Raw genomic sequence first — 20,936 nt, 5'->3', positions numbered from 1 at the left:
GTACTATGTACTTATTGATTACTAAAAGTTATAAAGTTATAAAGTTATAAAGTTATGGAATTTTCAATGCCCCAGTGCACATCTAGCTTACATATTAACACTTAAGTGGTCGCATCATGCACTGATAGAATGATTCATTTATTCCAAACGAGATTCGTTAACTATTAACGAATGGTAGAGTTGAATATGACCAAATGAATATTCGTTCATAGTTAACGAATGGTTCACTTGAATGGCAAAAGTCAAGTCAAACAAGGCTCCTCAAACATACATTCGTTAACTATTAACGAATGAATATTTGGTGAGACCGAATAGATCCTAACCTCCAACCAAAATCCATTCGTTAACAATAACGAATCCGTTCTATCAGTGTCCGGGAATCCCCGCTAAACCATACGCAACCTCTGGGGCGCCACTGTAGAGCGATTCAGATGCTAGAAAAACGCGACCACTGAAGGGTTAATATTTTCATCCACGAAAAAGATGACACAATGATTGTATTTCAGGAAGAAAAAAAAGTGTTAAATCCCCATGGTATTCTTTACACGCTATAATTCAAATTATTCCAGGTTAACTAATGTTTTCACGTCAATGTGCTCTATCTCGTGACCAACTCCTGTGAAATAGAAGATTCAGCACGTACAATTTGGCGAGTGCACGAACCTCAACGAATCCAAGTCGATTGTTTTCCTTTAATTTGCCACTGAAGGTCGACCGTTTTCTCAATGCTCTCCAACATACCGAGATCGAAAAGCTTCCCACTTCTCTCACTCTCCTCCCACATCCAATGTCTGTGCACCAAGTCGATCACGTTTCGATAATTTTATTTTTTCTCATTTCCTCAGCACTTTTTCCAAGCTCGATACGACCAATAAAATCAAATAATAATTTGAGTGAGAGAGGAAAAATATTCCACTGATCACTAGACAAATTTCGAACTCCAAATACGGCGCTATTGAACAAATTTCTGATCGTTAACTTACTCGCTCATATCTCGGTAATAATGCGGGAAAAATTGAATATCTGCCGAAGTTTTCCATCAGACATATCCCAATTTTCCCAATCATAGTGCAACGATGTGAATAAATCTCAAGTATTCTATCGAAAATAAATTCCCTTCTTATCAACAAAATTCCGGAGAATGCCACCCGCACACGTACACACAAACCTTAAAAATATTATGGTTCCTTCGCGGTGAAAAAAATACAAAAAAATTACTGTGCTAGGTCAGTAAAATGAATTCGTTCTATTGGCCCCGAGAAAACTCAGCTGCCAGCACGATAAATTTCACTACGCGTCGCAAAATTTACAATTACAAACACTTCTATTGAGAAATTATGGCCATGGATTCAGAAATCACTGCTTTTCAATATATATGCAAGAATATTTCGATCGGTTATCCGGAGAGAGAGTAACATAGTAACAGAGCATTTTATAATTGGATATTTTAGATCAGTATCAGGTACGATACGGATTCAGTCAAGATTTGATTGGGAAAATCGAATGAAGAGATCCCGACTAGTATTGGATCTGAAACTGATTTAGATCCAGAGGGCAACTGAGCGAAATTCTCACTCGGGTCGATAGAATCCAAAATGACACTAGAAAAGACCATTTTAGAAATGGAAGAATGAAACTGACACCAAATGCTCTGGGTTTAATTCATCTGTCATCTCGAGATCACTTTGCTTGGATATAGACCACTGAACCACGTACAGAACCCCAAGGGGAATAAACTGTACAGTGTAAAATTGTGGAAAAGTTATCGCGTTTCATGTATAATATATCTGTCTCCCTCCCACTCTAAACTGTCGTTCTATATTGGTCAACTCAACAAACGTATATTAAATCTGTGTGAATCATCACGTAGTCAAACAACTGTAGTTGTAGTGTATGTCTGTTAGAATGGCATGTGGAAAAGCGAGGGGAAAATTTGCAAGCAAATTGCCAATTTCCATTCCATACTACTGCTTTCTGTCTTGCACTCACAAATGAACAAGAATGAAAAAATGAAAAAAATTGAGATGAAAATAAACATTACTGCTCTCTTTTCAAATTCACATGTAGTTGATGTTTTTCTACAAAAGGAAACATTAAAACCTCTATCCCAACTAATTACCGGTCGTATACTTACACACTGAGAGAAAAATCTTAAGTTCGATTTACAATAAGAAAATAGTTGAGGCAGTTTTGGTGAACGATACGATTTTTTTTTGTATGCGGCACATAAAATTATAGTAACTTCACAAGCGTAATTTTTGCAAATCAAAATCCAGTAAAACTAACCAAAGTTCAAAAGTCACCACGACAAATCTATCGTGAGTAGAACTATAAAATAGTTGCAATGACTACATTCCATTGTAGTAATTACTTCTCCGGCCATAGTTACCGTAACCCGTGAAAAGTTGTTGAGGACTTTTTGACTATAATTCGATGGTGATGGAATATAGTCAGAAGAATTATATTTTTCCCTCAGTGCATATTTCCAGATTTATATCTGTGACATAAGGATTCATTCACACGTCCATATCGTATTTTAGATCCGTGGAGGTAGAATTAACCGCCTCACCAGCGTGGGTGCCAATTCACGATGCGGCCTGAATCGATCTTCCTGAGAAAAGCCGTTCGCTTGTTGTCACTATTGTTAAGGATATCCGAGTGGAAATTTCGCTCGATTAACCTGGATGAGAGACAGTTTTAGATCCAATACTGATTAGGATTTCTTGATCAGATACTCGGATCAGGATCTCGTAAGGATCTGAACAGCCCGTGTAGAAATTTCTCCGCTCAATCCCCGGTGCTATACAGTCAAGCCGGGGCTCAACGATCGGTTCGAGCGCGTGAGCGGAGGTTCAGCCGCATCCCCGCTTGAATTTCTACACGGGAGAGTACCAGCCTGAAATAGATTTTTTCCTCGTGGAAAATATCGAAAATCTGTTCAATTGACGAAAAATTGCGTGAGGTCATGAGGAACTCCACAAGTCTAATACTAATCCCATTTTACAAATGTAAGGGCCCATTCTGTTTGTAACTTATTAAATTTTAGACTTTAGTGTCCAACATAATTCAATAGCATAAGAATATTTTTATCCCAATTTAGTCCTACGCGTGGAAGAATGAAGAAAAATTTTACTGAAAAATTGAAGGACTTTTCCTTCAAATGATCAAAAGGGTTGAAGAAAAAACAGATGAAAAATATTTTTCATCACTTCTTATAACTACTTATAATTATTCCTTCTTTTCATATTAAAAAATTGCAGACCATTTTGGAATTTCTTTTTGCCTTGCGATTTCCTATTGTCAAATTTCTCATTTACACTTCTTAGCATTTTCCACCCATTTTTTCCATCCCCGCTCGTTCTCTGCCACCTACACCTCCTCACTTTTATATTGATTATATAACCGACCGAGTATACTGACTGTGCTAAAAACATTCTGCGGGAGTTGCGCCGCCGCGGTATTCACTGCATATAGCTGTAACCCCAGCCAACCACCTGCAGTTCAACCTCCCAAAATCCACCATGCCACACGCTGATCTACCTCCCCTTTTTCCATGGGATCTCGTCACGAAAGCGAGTGTGCATTTCAGTGATACGGATCTCGGAAAATCGTTGGCAATTTCGCGTCTTCAACCCACTCACCCCACGACTATTCGCGTACTGCAGCCAGGGTAGGGAGATTTCGTATTTCTAGAAGGTATTTGTCCAACAAACTAAAGAGTAATGATCATCTTTTAGTATGAGTCAAATGTTTGTATAGCATTGCGCGGATATCCGTAAGGAATAAACGGATTGGAGAAAATTCTTATAAGAGATCTTATGTGGAGATTTTTACAAGCTGAAAACGAGATCTGTCGAGTGAGAGCATTAGATATTCAGTAATGCTTTCCTGTTCGATAGAACTAATTGTTAACTATCCATTGATTTTGATAATAAGGTTTGATACAAAGGATCATCCAAAGAGTTTATTACAACAAATTTGGTTAATCATGAAGAATCTTGTTTCAGAAATATTGTGGAATATTTCATGTGAAATTATTAGAGTTATTAGTTTCAGCCATTTGACCATAACTCCATGCATTCATATTATTTAATGATTGAATAACATGAATGGAGTGAGTACTTCAATCAACACAACTGTAATTTGTAGTAGTCCATTGTAGTAATCACTTCTCCGGCCATAGTTACCGTAACCCATGCAAAATTGTTGAGGACTTGACTATAACTCGATGGTGATGGAATATAGCCAGAAGAATCATATTTTTCTCTCAGTGCATAAGTCTTCAATTTTCAATTCCTTCCTGCTTAATAAAAGTTGCCAGAAAATATAAAATTCAAAACTTTTTCAATTTCCTAAATGATGTAGTCACTTTTTAAATACGAGAGATTAACTCCAACCCTTGTTGCCACTCCTCACATACTCCCCTTTATCCTGAGGTGAAAAAATTCATCAGTCTCTCTCAAAAAACAAAACAAACTAAAACTAACATTCACAAAAAAAAAAAAAACAAATGAAAAAGTCACTTCAAACAACTTTTTCCCCCTCACTGTTCTATTTTTCCCAAATTAACGACATGAACCAAGCTTTTTCAACTTTTTTAACAAGTTGACAACGAAATTAGTCACGTTCGACTAATCGAGGGCGGGTTGGAACAAAACTCTAGCGTCAGTAAATTGTTGTGCAAAAAATGGTAGAATTAAAGGAAAGAGAAAGGCCAAATTGAAATAAAAAAAAAAGAAGTAAAATTGTAATCAATCAAGTTTCGTGCGTTGTCATGATTGTATTCATACCGAATTCTTTCAGGACTCAGATTCACTTGTAGGTGACTATATACATAATTTCCCTTCTTTCACCCCTTCCCCCACACCGACGACGTGGGACGGAGGGAAAGTGAAAATGCGACGACCGTTGAAAACCCTCGCACCCGGAAAATAATTTTCATTAGCGCCAGGGACAAGAGCCGTATAGAAGAGGGATAGGGGATGAGGGTTAGGTGGGTGAGAAGCAACGCTATGCACCTATCCTCACTCCCTTCCCCCTACTCCCTTTTCTGCCGTCTGGCTGAAGTTATGACGCTTCGTCTAACGCTAAAAACGAACTACCAACGGTGCATTACGAGTCGTCGCTCCTGTGAATGAACACTCAAATTAAAATTAAGTCAAAATGCTTTGACTTTAGGTGAAAAATATTGTTTTATTCATTTTTAAATGGCTTCCGTGAAATAGAGGATAATGTCTCATTGTTAGACGAGGCAAAGAGTATTTTTAGCTAGAGGGCAGAGCCAGAGCGGGGCAATTTGATTTATTCTGAAAAAAAATGATTTTATTTTTTGTAAATGTGTTTCCTGGAAGGATGAAGAATCTTCTACTAATTAGAGCAAACTTGAGAAGTCACTGAGAGTTCAGTGACGTCGGAAACTGAGCGAATTTCTATATATTACCCTTGACAGATCGAAAATCTGGGGGAACGATCCCACTTGCTTGATTACTTCAAGAGATACAGAGAAACAATGTGTGTCAATTTAAGAATAGGGTCTTCTATTAACTCATCGTTTCCTCTCATTGTACTCCACTTTTCGCTATTTTCCAGTAATATGCATACGCCGCCGTGTCTCTTTCACGGCGCACTATTACTCGGGCAGATCCCCCACTATTGTATAATATATGGAGACAATTCGTGACGTTCATGAAAAAATCGGTTAAGAAGGAAACTATTGGGGCAAGCTGGGTCATCAGTCCCAGTTACCAATGGGAATTCCTCATTCCGGGGAAATGTCCTAACGAACGTAATATTTATTTCTGGATCCAACTCAATTGTTTCAAAAGCGGCTTCCGACGCTTGAAGAACATGGCTCTCGATTGTTCGTGAGGAGAGAATTCCCAGCAAAGAAATAAGTCATAATGTATTACCAAAGTTTTCGAGCTAAATGCACGGATTCACAAAGTTTCATGATAAATGCTGCAAGAAAATTGAGTGACATTTGAAGAGGTAAAAGAGCGAGCAGGGCTATGAACTTGAGTTTTATCATACTCCATTGTAAGAAGACGCAACAATAGAGAGCGAAGATAGAGAGCAATCCCGGAAATTTGTTTGGCGGAGGAAAGAGGGACTAGAGTGCCTTTGAAAATGACACGGCTCACCTGTATTGGTTATACTAGATTATTGTTTCTGAGGGTCGTAAAAATTCTCAGTCACGTCTTTCGCCCACTGCAAAACCTCTTACTGTTATCCCTCGTACTCTCTCGACTTCAGAGAGTTAGAAAGAGGCAAAGAAAATTTAATGAATAGGTTTGATCTTCAAAACAAATGAGCTACTTTGGCAAAATGGTGAATGTAGAGTTCAAAGGCTCGAGTGGAAATTCAAATCAGCCTGGAATAAGGGAGTGATCAGTAACAACTGGTTTTGATCAGTTTTGGATCAGATTTGTAACGCTTGTTTGCATCCATGTCTGATCCAAATGTCAGGATCCGGTCGATTTGTTCAGTATTGGCTCCGAACTCTTTGACCAGTGTACGCTTAAATTTATCTCGTCAGCACCTGATCCACGCTTGCTCCGAATGTCAAGATCCAATTAGTCTTATCAGCGCCTAATCAATTTTTCAAGATGAGTCCTCAACATTCATAAATTATCCAATATGCAACAAAAACAAGATTTGGAAGTTTCTTGAAGTCGAATTTTTATTCACTCACAGGGAGAGAAATTTTGTAGAACAATTCTAGTACGAGTACTGGGAGAAATCATAATCCACCAGCTGTGAAAAATTCTAGTGCTGTTAAGGTAAAATTTATTGGTATTTCTGGTAAAATTTCTGGGGATTTGTGCGAAATTTTCACAGAAATACGGGGAAAAATTCACGTTTTCCCCAATAAAATTTCTAGTGCCGACACTGGAATTTTTTCCTGGCTCTCACTTTGCGCCTCTTTTCCTGTGCTAAAACTCACAAGAAATTTCAAATTGGAGCATTACAAAACGGTAACCAATAATTGGCGAAATCACATGAAATCGTTGAAATCACTTTGTTTCGTTCGTTGCAAAGGGAATAAGAACGGTGAAAAAAGCAGTGAATGTTGCTCCCTGAGTGCTGCAAAGTACCTACATATCGGTTAGGATCTCGAGGATAAAGGGTCTGGGATCGATGGTTATTTCCGGTCGATCGAATTGAGCGCAGACGGAATAAAACTGATACTACAGTGTGATAAAAATAAAACTTAATCAGTACACTGGACGGGAAAGTTAAGGGTGGAGGAAAAGGTGGGGCAGGTTTATTTCCTATCCGGGATCATCTAACCAGATGGAAAAAAAATCAAGTACGTTTGACTTGATCGTAAGCTCCCAATTGCCCGGTTAAGTGGAATAATAATACAAACAGACATTCCGAAAAAAATGGCAAATCCAAAAACGAACATAAAATTTGATGGAAACCAGGAATATTCGAAAGCCATCCGGTAAATTTGCAAGGTTGTAGATGATTGCGTATAAAGTTGATTGATTATGTATAATGACAATTACAGAATTAATTGCAGACTTGAAAATTTTGAACAACCACTGTTCGCAGACGTTTTTGGACTTTTAATTGTATCAACTGAAATTCTTGCTCTTCTAATTATTTCTTAAATATTACTTTTTGTGTACCGACGGCAGTGGCTGTGTGGTTGGAGTGTGGGATTGGCATGCGGGAGACCCGGGTTCGATTCCCGGCTGGGGGGGGGCAAAAATTTGTGACACTCTAAATCTCACGGTTTCATTGTCAAGCGGGAGTCTCGCAAGAGACGACTGTACCTGGGCAGGTTTTTCCCTCAAATGAGGTTTTCCCTTGTCCTTCGACAAATGCGGTACAGGGGGTTGGGGGGTGGGAAGGGAACAAATCGTAAAGACCCGAAAGGGTATACGAGAAGAAAAACATTTTTTTTTACTTTTTGTGTCGAAATTGTGAAAATGCAAAAATTACAGAATCTGGATGTGTAGTCAGCAGTTGGTTGCACACACTCCCATCATGAGTGAGCTGGTTAGGGGTGGGTTGGACAGGATGTGACGAGTCGAACCAACAACTTTCCAACCAATCCTGTTTTTCGTATTTGATGTTAGAAAAAAACTGCAAATTCTAGAAGATTCATCAATAACTGAACAAGCGCTGAGACGTTTTCCATCAGAATTCAATCAGACTCTAATTGTATTGAAATACTATGGCTGTGAAGAGAAAATTTAATATCATTTTTTTCAGAAGATGTTGAATTTTGTAGTAATTTCTACATTTTGGGACAGGAAATTGAAACTAGGGGTATGTTGAAGGAAGTGTGACCAATTACGGATCGCATCATTAATTTTCCGACCAGATCCTTGTTTTTCACATGCAAACTTCAGTCTAAAAACAAGTTCCAGGGATCACATTTGCTTTTTGGTGTCATTACAATGACTTTCTCGCTTTGGGTCAGAAAGTTGGCAATTGATTTAACATCATTCTAAAAACTATCCGTCTGAAATTATGGTCGAAATGTTCGAATAGTCAAGACAGCATTTATTTTACCATGCTTTAATACTGGAAAAGTATTCTCATTGAATTGTCCCCCTCAAATACTTCAATTATTGGTACAATCTCGAAGGCCATACTGATCTGAATAATCCATTGAAATTAGGGAGGTGCTTGACGAAGCGAGAAAACGTCGATTAACTCAGTGATAGACTTGTGCCAATGTGCACATCCCCTCTCCCTAACCCAACTAGTGGAAGGACACAACTGATGAGGAGAAAGTGGAGGGGTTGGGGTGAGGGGATGAAAGTCAGGGCGTATGCAAGCGTAACGTGAACGCGCGTGCCTCGAATCAAATGAAGCCAACAAAGCAAAATGCATTGTGGTCGGCAATGGAGGCTCGTTAGATCGACTCAAAGAAAATGAAAGGAAAAATAAGAGAAGAAATGAAGTAACTACCGAAAAAATGAGCGAGATGAAGAGGGGCGGCGATGGAAGGAGGAGGAGGAAGGAGATGCAAAAAGAACGCATCGATAATGAGAGGAACGGTAGGATCGTCCATGAGAACACAATGCCAACTCTAACGAGACAAATCTGACAACGCAAACCCCTCGATTTTCCCTGTTACTTTTACCTCTAACGTTATTCTGAAGCTTTCAAACCTCTGACTAAAGCTAACAATGTTCTTTATCGGTCAATTTTTTCTGCTGCATTTTTAAAAGTGAAAAATCAGCATCAAATATAACTTTCATCTTCGATTTCAATCCGACAATGTGCCACAAATACAGTAATTTAAGCCTAATTGGAAACCTGTTTTTCATTAATTGAGTTAACGAGAGCTTCAATTCAATTTTCATTGTTTAATTTATCATAGATTCTCTCATTCAAGATTGAACGTACAAATATCCATCGAGAATGATCTAAAAGCATGCTGTATAATCGCACAATGTCAAGATATTGAGGAAGTGCTTGCGGGATGTTTTTATTAATTAATTGAGAGTTTTTAAAATGTCTTCTTATTTATTCTCTGCACTTTATTTACACTTTTGATGAACAGAAAATTATATGTGTACAAAAATGCGAGAAGGTTGAAATTGATTTGGATGTTAAATAAATGAAGGATATGGAATCGTAACGATCGATAATTGATTGGTCCCGAAGATATTATCCGAATGAAACCCAATCACGGTGCAATTCGTTAGAAAACGAATGGATGTAATTAGTTACTCGGTAACGAACAAACTGAATTGAATGAAATGTGACAGGAACAAACGACTGACCAAAATTATAATATTGGGCCTCTTAATGGGGCATGCGGACCATGCAGAAAGACTAATCTGAGTGATTCGGTAGCGTAGATTTCTTCAATTCATAATTTTCATAATTTTGTATTGCGAGAGTGGAACGTCGAGAGAGTCAAAGACCACCAGGGTCATACCTTACAAGCATCATACCGTGCAAGGTTCATGGCTCGCAAGATTTAACCGTTACCACGGTTACCATGCGGAAACGGAAAATAGAGTCAAACGACGAGACTGCCGGCAAAAGAAGCGCTCTAGAGGCAGTCTCATCTCGGTATCGTTTCGATTACTCTTGGGCGGTATTTTTGAGATGAGACCAAGACTCAAAAAACGATACTAGTCTCAGTATCGTGCGCAAGCTTACTTTGTCTTATCGGGAATAAATAAACATTATGTTAAAGAGAAACTCTGTACGACGCATGAGAAATTTGTGAAAGAATGGTGAAATTTTCAAGTCGAGAATTTCGACTCAATAAGAAAAAAAAGAACCATTGTCTACAATTTCCCCCTTACGTGGTGTTTCAGAGCGTCGTGGAATTTAAAAGCTTTTCTCGACTATTTTAATATAATTTCTGATTTTTTTCATCCCTATCCCAAAGTCTGTGTTGGTTTCCGATCTTGAAAAGTAAATGTATTTGAAATTTTTCATTTTCTGGGAATCTACCTTTTGTTTGAATAAAATTATTAATAAAAAATGTCGGCATGCAACAATTAAAAAATTATTTTGTTGGCTAGGTCCAGGTTGTACATATTTGTTTGCCACCAATATCTCAGGAAATAATGAATAAGTATAGACCTACTACCCGCAGCAAATACTAGAAAAATTACCGTGCTCGCATCCTAAACTGTATTCAAATGGCTCCGCAGGGTAAAGACTATTGCGATGAACAGGACAAATTACTATTGTTACAGGACTTCTTTCCGTCAAATTGGATAATTTTTTACGAACATTTAAGCAAATTTCCCATGTGGGACAGAAAAAGTGTGGGACTCGACTTCTTGCATGGAATTCATGAAATATTACTGGTGTTATAAAGATTATTTTGTGTACACAAGAATATTGGCTGGTTTACCAATGATCTTTTACTGTACTAGTATCAGATTATTTCCGGCGCTGGAAAACTGAGCGTTCTTTACTGTATGGCACTGCAAATTTTATCTGGACTTATGGGAAAGAATTCTCGTATTTTGTCGGAACCCAGTATTGTGGATGAAAAATGCTCACCCCTTCTGTTACATTTTTTAAAGATTCAGTCAGAAAATAAAACAATTTATGACCCCTCGACGATCCCCTCTAAACTTACTCATTGTAGAGATATTCTCAAAATAATCTATCTTAAATTCCCCATCACCCCATTCTATCTTCCCCACCTTGCTGTACATTCATATCGTAAGAGAAGAAAAATGAAAAAATTAAAGTGCCATTTTAAAATTTGATGTTCCAGCGAGTTCACCTGAGCCACGCCAGTGCCCTTACCTCGGTAAATTTACAGTGACTGGTGTAAATCGAAACCCACGTAACATCCGTGAAAATCGTCGCCAGTCAAGTGATAAGAGCGATGAAATGCGGGTTAGACATTCTGACGATCGTAGAGGACATAAATTTGACTTTGATGTTGAAAAAAAGAAGGCAAACAATGAGTATTTGATACACGAAAGACCAGGTAGACGAGTAAGATCAGACAGAATGAGCCGAGCACACGACCCAAAGGTTGTGAGAAGAACGAGAAGAAAATCAAGATCAGAGGTTCTTGATGGGGTAAAGAGAACTCCGAGAAGCACAAAAATTGAGGACTTTCACATTGACGCTGAGGAACTGGGAAAACTCGGTGAGTTTTCGGACTTGGAGGATGTATCGAGTATGGTTCAAGTACAGGATGAATACTTTGGTGATTACGAGATGGAAAAACCTGAGAAAAGATCGAATTATCTGACTTATGAGGATCTTTTGACGTTTAGGAGAGATGTTGAAAATGACAAATATGCTGATGAGTTTAGTGAAAAGAGGGAAAAAAGAGAGGAAGAGGATTCAAGATGTACGTCGGAGGTGACCACTTTGAATATCGGTTGCTCAACAGCTGATCGCATGGAGTTTCAAAGTGACTGTGTTGATGAGAACAACGCTATTACCGGTAAGTCACTTTTTCTGCAATATCAAATGGAAGTATATAGTTCTAGATAAACAATAAACTATTGGGAATCTAGCGGAAGTTCTGGTTCAAAACTCTAATTGACGAGTGATTCCTTACTAATAGGCTTTTCTCTCAAAATGCATTAAAGAAAGAATTTGATGTTTTAATGTTCTAAATTTGAGTTATATTTCTATTTCAAAGGAATATGAACATGACTCAAGTTTTACAGAATAAGCGTGTATACTGTAAAATATCGAATCAATTTTTTTCCAAATTGATTAAGCTAATAAACTGAACGGCATTTTCTGTTTTCATTCGTAATTCGAAATATTGCCCGGTGGCTTGGCGCGGTGGGTAAGTTCGTTGCCTCATGTGCGAAAGGTTTCAAGTTCAAAACCCGGCCGGGTAGAACGGTGAGATCTAACCACACGGGGAGAAATTTTTTAGAAACATTCTAGTGCTAACACGGGACAAGAGGCGCAAAGAAAAAAGAGAAAAAATTCCAGTGCCGGCACTAGAAATTTTATTGGGGAAAACGCGAATTTTTTCCAGTATTTCTGTGAAAATTTCACAGAAGTCCCCAGAAATTTTACCAGAAATACCAAGAAATTTTACCTTAACAGCACTAGAATTTTTCACAGACGGTGGATTGCGATTTTTTCCAGTACTCGTACTAGAATTTTTCTAGAAAATTTCTGTCCGTGCATTTAAAGTCTTGATCATCATCGCAGCATACCCTAACCGGGTCGAACCGATGTAAAATAATGCTAAAAACATGAAACTATTTATCTGCGAAATACTAAAATTGGAAAATAAACAACATTAAAAGTTGTCCTACAATGCTAACGTCCCCGGATATAACATAAGCATTTTTGGTATCCAATCGAGAAGAAGATAGCGTGGATAACAAGAATGGTGAACTTGATCCTAGAAATCTGTGTTTTTTCCAAGTGAATGATACCAAAGTAATTTTTTTCAAAAAATGTAGAATCAGTAAAGTTGAAAGAAGATTTTTCTCTCCTTGTTGCAGCTTATTCGTGTCACGGAAGATGGTTTGATGCTGAGGGTACGCAATTTGTGATAGCAACCCCACTGGCGCGCAGAACCTTATGGTCAAATAGTAACAATGAGCCCCAGGCATTTCGTAACAGCAGAAGATTGTGCTTCATGTATCGTGAAAGTGGTGGTGTCGTTAGTCTGACTGCAAGTACAATCGCGTGTCAGAGAGAAATTCCACCACCTCCACCAATGTTGGCATTCAATGCTACCAGTATCGGTAAGATAGTTTCTTTGATTACAAATCTATACATCTGAGACATAACGTCGGCAATACATTATTTACTTCATTTGCTCTTCTTATTTGTCGTGGATATAGGAAGCTAATTTTATCCGATTTTACCTCGTTATAAGTTCTACGTTCTCAGTAAAGTGATAGGCATACATTAATTATTTCCTAATCATTTGACTGGAACTGGAACATATTGTAACTGGAAGATTTGTAATCGCGTTATTTATTCTTCCAGAATTTGAACCGGAATAAGTCCACAATAACTCTTCAACATTAGTCTAGGCCCACACAAAAATGTCAGAAAACCTTATTATAAAAAAGAGTTATAAATTCCTGCAAGACATTATTTTTGAAGGTGTTGTCTACACAAGTACTTCGCTAACAGAATTTTTCGTTGATTCTTTATAACAAATAATGTGTCTTCTGAGACTGTACATTATTTTTAGACATTCGGAGGTGTTGAGTTAACACAAAAATTATCATCTAAAGAACGACGAAAAATTTCAGTGAACGAAATTCTATTAATACGGAAGTATATTACTGCGCTATTAGCCGAATCAGTTCTACCGGGGAAAAATCTCATATGAACCTCAGCTTGTTTTATAATATTTAAATTAAATACTTCGGGTTTATCGTTTCAGGGCAATGCATGGAGGACAATGGCAGTCGCAGTATTCAACCCTCTCATTTCCTCGTCATTATTTTCATCTCACTGCTAATTCAGGTGCTAAGATGATTCTGATAGTCATCCTGATATGGAATAATCTTCCCCTAAATAAAACTAAAAACAATTCTTTGAATAAATTATGAACAACATAACAGCAATGCACTTGCAACAGCAGTGCTGCGAAGTGACTTTTTCTATCCAAATTTAATGATAAAGTCGCCACAAATGAATTAACAACAAATTTTTTTATAATGACGAAAATTTAAGAAAAGCTTGAAAAAAAAATTAGTTCATATCAAGGCGCGTGACAAAATCGAAAAAAATCGTTTAAAAACTGAGAATGATTTCCCATGGATTGAATGAATGAAGGATAATGAAACAAGAGCGGAAAATATGTGCAGAAATACGGAAAAATGTCGTGCGCACAGCTGTTAATGTTTTAACAGTAGAATTGTAGATAAAAAACTAACTCTAAAAGCGAAAGAAATAATAATACTAATTAATAATAATAATAATAATAATAATAATACTAACAATGAAGAATATAAAACGTGTACAGTATTATGTATGCGTTGAATTGTATTTAAGGAGAATGTGATTAAATGCAATACAACTTCTGAGACGTGAAAATAATTCAATGTGACGAGGACTCTTCTTCAGAAGAATGGAAAAGGCAAAGAGGAATGGAAGAAGATGAGTGGAAGGAAGGAGAAAAGTGGAGTTGGGGAAGAGGGACAAAAAATAATTGAAGGAACAAAGTATTATTCTGAAGAGATAAGGTAGCAAATAAAGTGAGGATTCTGGGTGATGAGGGGCACGAATATGTAAATTGCTGTAACTGTGATCAATTATATTGCGCAAATGGAAAAATTAATAAACATGTTAACATCGTTAGAATTTATTTCGCCTTAGACAATTCAAATTGCTAACAGAAGAAATAAAAATTAAATTTTTTATAAAATTTTGAATCATTTGAATAAAAAAACAAAATTTGATTTTATCAAAATAGTATTCCTTTCATTACTCTTCCTTCATCATCGGCATGACTTGAATGGAATTATCGAACAGTTGAACTTCATTCAATTTTTACATTCATCGATTTTCATGTAGTCAAATAATTTTTGTTCACTGATGCAACGATTTTAATAAAATAGACAAGCAAATAATGACAGTTTTTTACATGTAGAAGAATGGAGCAATAATTCATCAGAAAGTTGTGATGACAGTGAGCTAACAAAATGGTTAAATATCGATTTAATTAATTTGCGGAGAGGGCAAAAATGAGAAAACAAGTGTGTAAACGGGAAGGATTGAGGAGGATTTGCGAGGATATTATTGTAACTTATACAGAGTCTATATTGTATTATTATCTTGTATCTTTATAATAAGTAGGTGGTAGAAAATCAATCTTAACGGATGTGAATACTGCTGAGGGTTGTATAGAAAAAAAAGTCAAGAAAATCAAGAGTTTTTTAATGCCAAACAGAGTGAAAACATTTTTTACCATTTTATCCGCATGATTCACTGAATTATCCTTCTATATAATGAGAAAATAGTCAGCAGGAAACTCTGGTTGCAAACACTGTGAATTATCGAATTTTTCTTCAATATGCCTTATTACCCCTCTAAATATTTGAGCAAAAAACATCCGCACTCGAGTGAAAAAGTCTCATATCTCGACAACTTTTAAACTAAAACCGGCTCGCCTTCAGTGTTTACAATCGGCAAGCTTCCTAGCAATTTACCTATCCAATACCCCCCTCCCCCGATCCTTAAACTCAATAAGCCTCCCCGAATGTGATAATTTCAGTAGCAAAGTGGTTAAACTGAGTCAACTTGATATCAAGGTGCATTCTTGATAGTTGTCTTGGAATATAATGGAAATAAATGAATTTTATAGAAACCTTGGTTTTAGAGGGAATCGGAAGCTATAAACAAAATTTGCAGGGCAAAGTGAAGCGTTTGTTATCCACTCAAAATCCCAATATCTCTATTTGTAAAAGATGATATCAAGAACTAAAGTAGATCGCAAACATTCCACTTCACTCTACTCTCCCGTATGCAAACTCCGTCAACTCGTCTCAGTTCAAATTAGGATAGCGATTCAAACCATTACTCCACTCTACTACTGACTCCTAAAAAGCGAATTTTTTAACGCACAATTATCTAACCATCTCCATAAACCCTGAGTTAACACAAAAAATAGGATTAACGTGTAATAAATTGCATAATTAGTCATGTAATTAGGTAACGATGTATAGAACGAGGAAAAAAATAGATTTTAATATTAAGAATTTTCTAAATCAACAGAAACGTAATAAGCTCATTGTGACAGCAATCAGAGGATTATTACTTGTGGTCACAAGGATTTTGAAAAAATTGTAAATGATTCACACCCCTCTCTTCTTTTTCAAGGTATAATGATAGTGAAATTCTATTATCCTCGATTCACTGCCCCATGATAAAATAACAGAGGGAAATACCAGAATCCGAATCTCCAATTCAAATCAACGATAATTAGGTATCCAAAACGTCAACAAACATCGTTACAAGCAGATCCCGCTTGCTGTACTATCCCTTGGGATTTGGGAAACATAATGCATTCGTTTTAATGAGATTGATGCAATCAGTGAATACATTTAATTTTGCCAGTCAATAGCGAACGGTGAATTTCAGTGGTTTTAACGATTTTTGGTGAACTCACAGAATTGTCATAAGTGGGATCAGATTGGTAGTGCAATTATTTCGATGGGTGATTTATGAGAGTTTGTAATCCAGTGTGGAGAGTGAAATGAGAAGAATGAGATGATTTACTCTTTCACGTATGGGGTCAATATGATGTATCGACCTTTGCAAATGTCAACGTCTACTTTTAAAATTCATTATTTACAAATCTATGAAAAATATCGTGACCAAACGAACAAAATTGGAAATCACAATACCGTAGCTTCAATTAGATTCGAGTCCTAGTCAGCGCACACTATGCTTGATAGTGGAAGGACCTAGTTCGTGAGGGACTAAGTGGTGATGAGTGGAGGGGGCGATGAAATTTTCGATGTGAATAGATTAAGAAAAGTTTTCTTCGGGGATATATTTCTTTGAAAGAATTTAATTGGAAAAAAATCCTCTTCGTATTTCTACAGTGTCATATTGAGGTCTGAAACTTCTGTGTTTCCAATGACGAAAGTTTGATTTTCCGAATCCAAATTTTTGTATTTGAGAATTTTTTTAATCCACTAGATCAAAAATCCGGCGCGTTCACATTGACATGAATTCTTCATGAGAAGATGAAGGAATCCTTGAGAAATGAATTATCAATACGATATGGATACGAAACGATATGAAACAATGTTCATGAAATATGTGATATGGATACGATATAGATACGACATGAATAGAGAAAAATATGTTTGAATACAGTGAAAATGAATTCTTATTCTCGCATCCTTAACGGGAACATATTTTGAAGGTAATAAATACAGTCAGTGCAATACAAATACTCAGCCATTCCTCAGGACTCATCTCCACTGTTTTCTAGGTGAACCATCTAAATGAGAAGAGTCAAAAATATAAGAGAAAGTATCGATTTGACGAGAACGGGTCTAGGGTTTTTAATTCTTTCAATTCTGTGATTATTTCTATTATATATTAATATCTTTAAAACTCACAGTCTTACAGTGACATGTCAAGATCAAGCGTTGGAGATCGTAGAACCTCACACGGAATGGGTCTGTTAAGAATTTTGATTAAGGCTCTTTCTTTAAAGATATTTACAATATAGTCTGTAATTCCCTGAATTCTGCTCTCACCCTGGGTCCTTCACCGACGTTTTACAGAAATGGTCACTTTTGCACTGTTGAATTTGAGAATAAAGATAGTTTTGCAAACTGCATGCATCATTTTGATTCAACGGGAACTCAATTGAAGAAAAACTTGTTAAACTTTTATCCATAAAAATCGAATCCACAGATTGAGAATTTACAAAACCTCACAGTTTGTAAATATTAAATATGAAACTCGGATAATCCATTTAAGTTAACGAATGAGAACATCATTCAAATTTCACCTGTCGAAATGACTGCCTACGTCATAGAGAAAATGATACTCTCTTGCGAAATTCCCAACATGATAATTTCACTTGAATAAAATTGAGAATTAAAAATTATTGTCGTTGACCTCTATCGAACCAACCCTAGGAATGTTTCCAATTTTAATCAATTTCCACTCAAAAATTCAAATATATGTGCAGAGAGGATCGGATGGAAAGGATTCTCGAAACTCAATGAGAACTGAATGTGTAAAAAAACTCACTTCAAATAGTTTTCAGTTTGAAGAATGAAGAATAAAAAAAGCAAAAGATTATGGAACATTACTAAACGAGAAACGAATTAATTAATTGATGAGAAAAAATTTATCCGTGAGTTCATGAACTGCTCAGTCTATCGCTTTCTCTTCGTTGGATTAAATTACAACTAAAGATGGAGAGGAAGGAAGGAAAATGTTTTTGATTGGAACAAATAAGGAAAGTAAATGAGAGAAATTGATGGAAAAGCAACTCGAAAACTGAAAATAACTGTAAAGCAGATCGGAAGGAAAGAAGTGAAGAGGAAAATCTTGTAATCTCTTGAATGAATGGTCAAAAGCAATACTTGATGTGGTTGCAAGCGAGAATGTTGTTGAACGAAACGAAAAATGTGGGAGGAAATAAAAAAAGAGATGGGAAGAACAAATATGAAAGAAAAATACGTGTGTAAGCTACCTGTGCCTTGTAACAAAAAATATATATGAATATATATATGATATATATATATTATACACAAAGATTCATTGTGACCAAATGCGTTGGTATTTCCTGACCTGATCCCTTTGGCTAGATACACCAATGAATTTTTTTTTTATTTTGCAAATAATTGTTCAAGTATTCATTATTGTTCCGATTTTCTGTTTAAGCACTTCCAATGTATCGCTATGTTCCATTCAGAATGTAACGCGGAACGATAGTGATAAATGCGAATTTATTCGAGTTCCGTGAGGCGCAAACATTCTGAGATTTAAAACATGGAAGATAATTTACTTCGCTTAAGCAAATATGGTCTACATATGAGGCAATTTCTCTATCAGTGTGGGGTGTCCCATTACTCTGTAGATTCATTGGAACGAGTTGTGATCAATTGTGTGATCGATGGGAGAATTTTTGGTGAATTCATTGATCAATTCCTTATCTACTGATTTAGGGCCGATTACACTAACCCCTGTTAGTCAGATAAATCATCAAATAAGTTGTAAAAATTTAGGAATTCGTCGTAGCGTGTTTCCATTCAGCCATTCCGCCGTGAATATGGACCAACTTTTGATAATTAATAGTGTTGCAAACAGTGATAATACATTTGATCGTAATTGATGGGCAGATTATTTTCATTTATTCCAATAGTTAACTGAGGATTTTTGTAACTGGGTTTGGTGTAAATGAGTTTTAGTGTCGTTAGTTCAAAAAGATAACATAATAATGATGGAAATAAACAGAAAATAAAATGATGAAGCTCTTTTCAAGCATAACAATTTACGCTCGACATCAGATATGGGAAAAACCTTTTTTGTGACATTTTAATAAATCAACGTAAGCGGAAGAAAGAATAAATAAAAATCTTCACGTCACCACCCAGTAAATGGGGGAGCCGTGCATTGAATTATAATTTTCATTGAGTCACTATTATTCTATCAATTCAACGAGTCACGCGATAATATAATATATCGGCATGTTGAACCAAACGTTCCAGGGAAGGGAGAGAATTTTTTTACGAAAATGTGTAGTTGAAAATAAAACGTTTAGATATCATTGACATGGACTGTACCAGATCTGGCGATAAAAATATTATTTTTGCATCCTGTTTATCAATCATCAGAAAGCGTCAAAGTAATGGATGAGAAAGATAAGAAATAATCTGAGAAATAATTCCTCATTCCTATGATAAAAATTCAATTTTGGAAATTGCTGAAATGAATTTCTTACAATTAGTTAACAGAAAATTATTTCCATTTACAGAATCGGGCAAACCAAAAAAGAAAGAAATTAAAATGACAAATTATTAATAGCTAAATATCAATAAAAATAAACGGAAGTGGTTAATAACCCTGAGATTAAATTCACGAATGCAGTGTTCTTGATACCAAGCACGTATCGATAGTCACGTTAGGTGGTTATCTCAAAGCCGGTCGATTGCTTCGTGGATGAACGCTCACTGCGTTTCGGAATCGATCGACCTCTGAAGTAACATCAGAGTAGAGCGAGCATCGGAGCGTCGCACTACTCGCCCCACCGGATGCACAAATATCATTTTCCCCATGCAACTATGTATATCTCCACCCCCACACCTCCTTGTACTGCTCCTCGAACACGGTCAACTTATTTTCAAGCTTCGTATCAAGTTTTTTTCGTTTTTAGTGAATATAATCGCTAACATTGTCGAGGGACATTCATCCATTGAGAATAATGAATAAATCAAACAATACGGATTTGAATAATTCAAGCACATTTTTTCTGTGGGAACAGATAACATGATCAATTGAATTATTCAATTATCCCATTTCCGGATTCAGAAAATTGAAGAAATTCGAGTGAAACAATTTTACGATTTTGACTTTTCCCAAATTTTGTCATTGAGCAAATTTTTCCCACATTGAGTTGAGCATAAGTTTTGCGACTCCTCGTTTATCTACGTTAAATTCTATTTGCTGTTGGTCGAATTGAATACCGTGACCTACAGAATCCAACCGCTCGACTTGCCCGTTGAGCCCTTAGTATGATGATGCAGTACGACTTCAAAATCGTGCACCATAGAGGCACTCTACATCGCGTACCTGCTGCGCGTTTTCGCGTAAGCGACGATAAGTGGTATAACAATACAGTCCACCAAGAGACTGTGTTACAAACGATCTACGAAATAATTCTGCAAAGTAATCATTAAACTAATACAATACTCAATAATTAGTATCAAACATTCAATGTATGTGAATATTCATATAATTATCTAGGTAATGAATGATGTTTTGAAAAAACTTCAACAAAAACTGCATCTGAA

General features: G+C 36.5%; 1 protein-coding gene across 1 annotated transcript in view; it reads left to right on the top strand.

Moving 5' to 3' along the window:
- LOC107040647 overlaps nt 1-18,617 on the top strand; it is an 80,415-nt gene extending 61,798 nt beyond the window's left edge. The window contains exons 8-10 of the mRNA XM_015260812.1: nt 11,216-11,902; nt 12,933-13,178; nt 13,832-18,617. Coding sequence (XP_015116298.1) covers nt 11,216-11,902; nt 12,933-13,178; nt 13,832-13,926 — 1,028 coding nt within the window. The 3' untranslated portion in view covers nt 13,927-18,617. The remainder of the gene's footprint in view (nt 1-11,215; nt 11,903-12,932; nt 13,179-13,831) is intronic.
- The last annotated feature ends 2,319 nt before the right edge of the window (nt 18,618-20,936 follow it).

The sequence above is a fragment of the Diachasma alloeum genome, unplaced genomic scaffold, assembly GCF_001412515.2.
Source record: "Diachasma alloeum isolate Michigan unplaced genomic scaffold, Dall2.0 Dall_scaffold_00339, whole genome shotgun sequence".
In the NCBI taxonomy this organism is placed as follows: domain Eukaryota; kingdom Metazoa; phylum Arthropoda; class Insecta; order Hymenoptera; family Braconidae; genus Diachasma; species Diachasma alloeum.
This window is presented reverse-complemented; position numbering and strand designations above follow the sequence as displayed.